The 6,455-nt window shown below is 44.5% G+C and overlaps 1 protein-coding gene across 1 annotated transcript in view; it reads left to right on the top strand.

Moving 5' to 3' along the window:
* Window positions 1-1,416: 1,416 nt before the first annotated feature.
* NELFB (negative elongation factor complex member B) overlaps window positions 1,417-6,455 on the top strand; it is an 18,028-nt gene continuing 12,989 nt past the window's right edge. Inside the window, 1 exon segment of the mRNA XM_014451421.2 lies at window positions 1,417-1,512. Within this exon segment, the coding sequence (XP_014306907.2) occupies window positions 1,417-1,512 (96 nt within the window).

Here is a 6,455-nt window from a genome sequence, read left to right as displayed (position 1 = left end):
AGCGCTGCCGCCAAAGGCTGAAGAGGTAGCTAGGAACTAGCCTCTGCTCTGCTCTGTCTGACAAAGGAGGGAAAACATTTCGTATACTTTTATGAGATAGGCGGCTGCCGGGAATTGACTACAAAGGGACGTGAGAAACTTTAGGGGATGAGGGGTGTTCTCTATCGTGATTGTGGTAGTGGTTACGAGAGTGTATGTTTGTTGGAAATCATAGAACTGTAAAGAGGGTGAATTTTCTATACATAAATTACACCTTAATAAGCCTGAGTTTTAAAATATACACTTTTATGAAGGCACTTTTATGGAGGGGTACTATAACATTGTGAATTTTCCTCTAATATGGGTTTTGGATTTTTTCCAAAGAATGTTAATCAACAGAAGACTGTCTCGATGGAGTTTAACCTGCCTAGTGGTGCTGTAGCTAAAACCCTAGTCAGTGAGACTGAGCTGTGTGTGTGTCTGTGTGTGTTTTGGTGGGAGGAATAAACACATCAAAGTAAACTAAATATAGTACAGTTTTTGTCATTAAAAGTAAGACGTTTACAACTATGTAAAGCATGAAGGGAGGGAGTTTTCAGAGATGATAAATCAAGTTACTTTAATGTACGTGCTGACCTTTTTGGTTGCTCTATTTTTATTCTGAAAAGATGTTGCTGTATGAATACAGCTCCAAAATCAACAATGATGCTTAACAATGGAATTTAAGAGACTATTATTTGATACAAAAACAATAACAGACACGAAGTAGAACAGGTTTTCCTGGCTCAGAAGCTGATAGAATGCCTGTAATCTTATCCTTAGGCCAGACACTGATGCCATTAAGCTTTTGTGAAATTAAAGATTCGAGAATAGCACCATGTTCGTTGCAGCATTGGACTTCACTTCCAACAGCTGAGCTCTTGAGATTTCCAATATAAAATGCTGTCAATTAAAAAAAATGGATAGGATTTCATTGTATACATTTACCACATTTTATTTATCTATTACAAAGCAATGGGAAACAGCCTACAACTGTTCTCCACACCGTGGGTGAATCTCACAAACAAAAGAAGCCTTGTACAAACGTGCATCTTGTATGATTGCGTTTCTATAAGGTACAACCCCTGGCAAAGCTAGTCAACGCTGCGACACATCAGTAGAGCCCACCCCAGCAGGGGGGCTGGGGAGCCACTGACTGGTATGGATAACGTTCTGTTGCTTGATCTGGGAGCTGGTTACACGGGTGTGTTCAGTGTGTGATAATCATTGTGCTGTACATTTATGATATGTATACTTTTATAGGTGAATGTTATATTTCATTAAAAAGTATTTTTTAACTAAAAATGAAATTTATGAAACAACTCCTGGAGGCATGTTTCCTAAAACAGGAAACGGGGACATTAGCCCCGGCTTTCACCACGGTCACGGATTGCGCCAATGGAAGGCTGCTACAGACACGGCTGCAGAACTGCCCTCCTCCCCGAGGAGACCGCCTCTCCTAGCAGGGGCTTTAGGAAGCAGCTCTCAGGGAGGGTAAGGAGTTAAGGGGCACCAACCAAGCCTCGCCATCAACAAGGTAATCAGAGCCGATCACCCTCACTTTCTCGTTGTAAGGTTTGGAATTTTGCACAGTAATCCAGTAGCTTAAAAGCTGACCCAGCCCGGCCAGCTTGGTTCAGTGGTTGAGCATCGACCTATGAACCAGGAGATCACGATTCAATTCCACGTCAGGGCACATGCCTGGGTTGCCGGCTCGATCCCCAGTAGGAGATCGGCAGGAGGCAGCCGATCCATGATTCTCTCTCATCGTTGATATTTCTCTCTCTCTCTCTCTCTCTCTCTCTCTCTCTCTCCCTCCTTCTGCTCTGAAATCAATAAAAAAAAAATATTTTTTAAAAAACTGACCCAGACTGTGTGAAAATGTTTGGGCATACATTTCTGTAGGGCTTGGGAGTTAGAAAATCTATTTTCTAGTATTTCTGATGATTTTACTATTTATAAGCAAATTTATCAAACACAGTTTTATTCAAGTCCCTTTGCCAGAAGCTGTGGAAGTGACAAAAAGATATAGAAGACACTTCCTTGGCTTCAATAAGCTGGTGATCTATGGGGAGTTGGTCCACACCATGAAAAGATGAACCAAAAGTACATAGCAGCCTACAAGGTTTGAATGAGGAAGCTCTGATTAAATGCAGCTATTGGCACGCAAGGTAAATTTACTATGTTCAGTAAAGGTCAGGGAAAGCAAAGGAGACAGAAACTGAGCTAGAATTTCGGGGAAGGAATTTAAAGGAATAAAGTAGACATGGAAATGTGAAGAGAAATTTAAGAAGGGAGATTAATGGTGTAAACAAAGATGCCAAAGGATTAATACACAAAGGGGACTTATTGGGATGGTGCTGTGGCTCCAACTCTGAGAACGCATAGTCAAAGAAACTGTCCAGCATTAAAAGTAATTCAAATCTTTACTGGAACCTTTCAAAGGCTGTCGGCAGGGAGCCATCCAATTGGTAATTCTGAGCATCACTTCTTAAAATATCCTTTTCTACATTCCTGGAGCTCTAATATCTCACATATTGCAGCAGTAACTAGACCAGGGGTTGGCACATTTTTTCTGTAAAGGGCCAGATAGTAAATATTTTAAATTTCCACGGGGTAGATAGTCTCTGCCACAACTACTCAACTCTGCTGTTGTAGCACAAAAGCAGTCAGAGACAAACTGCAAATGTTGGAAGTGGCTGTGTTCCAATAAAACTTTATTTACAATAACGGGTGGAAAGTTGGATTTGGCATGCAGGTCATGGCTTACTTAGACCTGAATGAGACTCATCCAATAGTGGACAATGACAACTCCTCCTCACAGCCTACTGTGTCCTTTTCATTTTTCTCCCCACCCTTATTCTTTTGCTATTTCTCTCTCACAATTAAATTTTATTCCTTCTAATGTCAGTCCTTTCTTTATTCTCACCGAGCATATATTTTTATTGATTTTTAGAGAGAGAAGAAAGGAGAGAGAGAGAGAGATGCATCGATCAGTTGCCTTCCATATGTGTTCTTATAGGGGATTGAACCAAAACCTAGGTATGTGCCCTGACCAGGAATTGAACCCGAAACCTTTGTATCGGATGACACTCCAACCAATTGAGGCATCAGCCAAGGCATCTAATGCCAATTCTTGTTCTGTGATAAGAATCAGAGTCAGTGGGTTCAGATAAAATAGGACTCCCAGACATACCAGGGAACTGTGGATTCCTTCTAACGAGGGAGAGTGAGGTAATCCAAGTGATATTTTAAGGAAACTAATTTGGCAGCACTGTGTAGAATATATTATTGTGGTATAACTGAAGCAAAGAGACCAATTACTGCAAAGAACTGAAGGTTACTGCAAAGAATCTATGCAACAGATGTGGAGTCTAAGCTAGGAATGGAAAGAAGAGATGGGTGTGGGACAAAGTGTGATTCAAAGATTAGCTGCAATTAACAACCAATTAGATGCAGGAGAAGAAGGCAGAGGAATCAAAGATGACTGAGATACAGAGACTAAGTAGGAAAACACTTGCATCATTTTAATCTCCTTTTTGAGTTCCCTTCTCCTTACCCCATACATGTCAGTGTTCCTCAGGTTTCTTTCCTTAGCGCCCCTCTCTTCCTTTCCCTTCCCACTTCATAAAATTTTCCTGGATGACATGATTCAGATTCATAGCTTTGACTATGACTTCTCTGGCGATAATTTCCAAATCTCTTATCTCTAGCCCAAATGTCTCTGGTGAGCTGCAGACTCATTTATTCAACTCTCTGTTTGTTTTTTCCAGGACTCATAGGCCCTCAACTCGGGGTCTGGTTGAGGTTGATTTCACCCCACTTTCAACCCAGTGAGTTGGCCTATTACTGTTGTAAGGATGCAGGCGAAAGAAACAAGACTCTTGCTCAGAGACAAAGGACCTCACTGCTCACAGCACAGCAAGCAGCATGAGCCGCAGCCTGTTGACATCAGTCTCCTTGCCCCAGGTCCCACGGGGTAGAATGGAGGGCCAGATGACATGCCTCTTATGCAGTGGACTGAGTGGCAGGAGAGGGCCACTGAGCTTGAGGAACCTGCTGTTTTATTGCAAACAGTGAGCAAGCCTGCCTCTTGTCCTAGGAAGAGTCCCCCAAGGCTACTCACTGCCAAAACAAGCTGGAGAAACCCAGGTAAAGAGCAGCCAGAGCCTTGCGTTCTTCACACACTCAGCAAGATGTGGGGGAGAGACCCAGGGAAGGTTGTCTGTGCCAGCAGTCAGCAGAACAGAGTTCACCAACTTCTTCCTTAGACCAGTGCTTCTGTTTCCAGTTTTGGTGAAAGGCTAAACCAGGAAGTGGCAACTATCTCAGGCCCTGCCCTGTTACCTACTCCCCACATCCAGTTAGCCATGTATCAGTTTCCTGTGGCTGCTGTAACAAATTATTACCACCTGGGTGGCTGAAAACAACAGAAATTTATTCTCTCACAGTTCTGGAGGTCAGAAGTCTGGAATTAAGGTGTCAGTATAGCTATGTTTCTCCAAACACTACAGGGGAGAATCTGTCTCCTGCTTCTTCCAGCTTCTAGTGGCTCCAGGAGTTCCCTGGTTTATGGCCACATTATTTCAGTCTTTGCCTCCATGGTCACATCCTCTTCCTCTTCTCTCTGTCAAATCTCCCTCTGCCTTCAGCCTGATTCTTATAAGGACACTTGTTATCAGATCCAGAGCCCACATGGATAATTCTGGATAAACACCTCCACAATGTAATCACATCATTTGCCATATAAGTGTGTGTGTGTGTGTAATATTTACAGGTTCTGGGGATTAGAAGGTAGACACATCTTATCTTTTTTGGCTAAGTCTACTGCAGTCACCAAGTTCCCTAAAAATTCTAGCATAGTATTTTTATGCAATAAATATTAGCTGAATTTAGAAGTTATCTACATAGCAGTAATGGTTAAAGCCGTGAACATGTAGCTAGTGAACAGTGATGCCAGATTCAAACCCAGGCTGGATGACCTCAAAGTTCATGTTTTTAATCACTGACCAATACTGTCACCTTCTTGCCCATTTTTTTTAATGTTAGTTGTCAATATGTTCAAAAGTCAGCAGCTATAGGAAGGAGCATGGGCTTCAACTGCACCAGTATCCCCTGGGTCCTTGTGTTGGCAAAGCTTCCGTGGACATAAGAAGCCGTTTGCATCACCACCACCCCAAAAACGATTCCCCTACTGAAAATTAATATGGTGCAGTTGAGCAACCAGGAAGCTGAATTCTCTCTTGTCAGCTCCTTTAGATTTACAGTTCAGTGCTCAGACTTTCAGTCCTGGGAGTAAAAATGACCCTGACTATCATCTGCCTTCCCAGTGAGTTCTCTGAGGGGTTCTGTGCAATCCAGCGAGAGTCAGCCTGGATTAGGGGCATTCATAATCAGCATCTCCATCCTACGGCCTACCGAGGACACAGGACCATATATCCTAAAGACTTATGAAACACTTAGCTGAAATTAATTACCCAATTAATCTCCAAGGATGATAACCAAATGATTTATTTTTTAATTATCATTATTTATTAACAGACTAGAGGCCCAGTGCATGAAATTCATGCACTGGGGGCAGGGGTCCCTCAGCCTGGTCTGCACCCTCTTGCAGTCCGGGAGCCCTCGGGGGATGTCTTACTGACAGCTTAGGCCCACTCCCCATGAGAAGCGGGCCTAAGCCACCAGTTGGACATCCTTAGTACTGCCGCAGAGGCAGGAGAGGTTTCTGGCTGAGGGGCGCTCCCCCTGTGGGAGCGCACTGACCACCAGGGGGCAGCTCCTGCATTGAACGTCTGCCCCCTGGTGGTCAGTGCACGTCATAGTGACTGGTCGTTCCACCATTTGGTCTATTTGCATATTAGCCGTTTATTATATAGGACTAGTGGCCCGGTGCACGAAATTCGTGCACTGGGGGGTAGGTGTCCCTCAGACCAGCCTGCACCTTCTCCAATAGGCGACCCTGGTGGGATCGGGCCTAAACTGGCAGTCGGACATCCCTCTAACAATCCGGGACTGCTGGCTCCCAACCGCTCACCTGCCTGCCTGCCTGATTGCCCCTAACCACTTCTGCCTGCCAGCCTGATCACCCCCTAACCACTACCCTGCCAGCCTGACCAATGCCTAACTGCTTCCCTGCTGACCCAGTCACCCCCAACTGCCCTCCCCTGCAGGCCTGGTCATCCCCAACTACCCTCCCCTGTTGGCCTGGTTGACCCTAACTGTCCTCCCTTACCAGCCATCTTGTGGTGGCCATCTTTGACCACATGGGGGAGGCCATATTGTGTGAGTGTGTGATGGTCAATTTGCATATTACCTCTTTATTATATAGGTCTAGTAGCTGGGTGCACGAAATTTGTGCACGGGGGGGAAGGAGGTTCCCTCAGCCCAGCCTGCACCCTCTCCAATCTCCGTATCGTTGGAGATGTCTGACTGCC

This window comes from Myotis lucifugus, unplaced genomic scaffold (genome assembly GCF_000147115.1).
Source record: "Myotis lucifugus unplaced genomic scaffold, Myoluc2.0 scaffold_9, whole genome shotgun sequence".
NCBI classification, from domain to species: Eukaryota; Metazoa; Chordata; class Mammalia; order Chiroptera; family Vespertilionidae; genus Myotis; species Myotis lucifugus.
The sequence above is the reverse complement of the archived record's forward strand: the minus strand, read 5'-3'. Positions and strand labels throughout refer to the sequence as shown.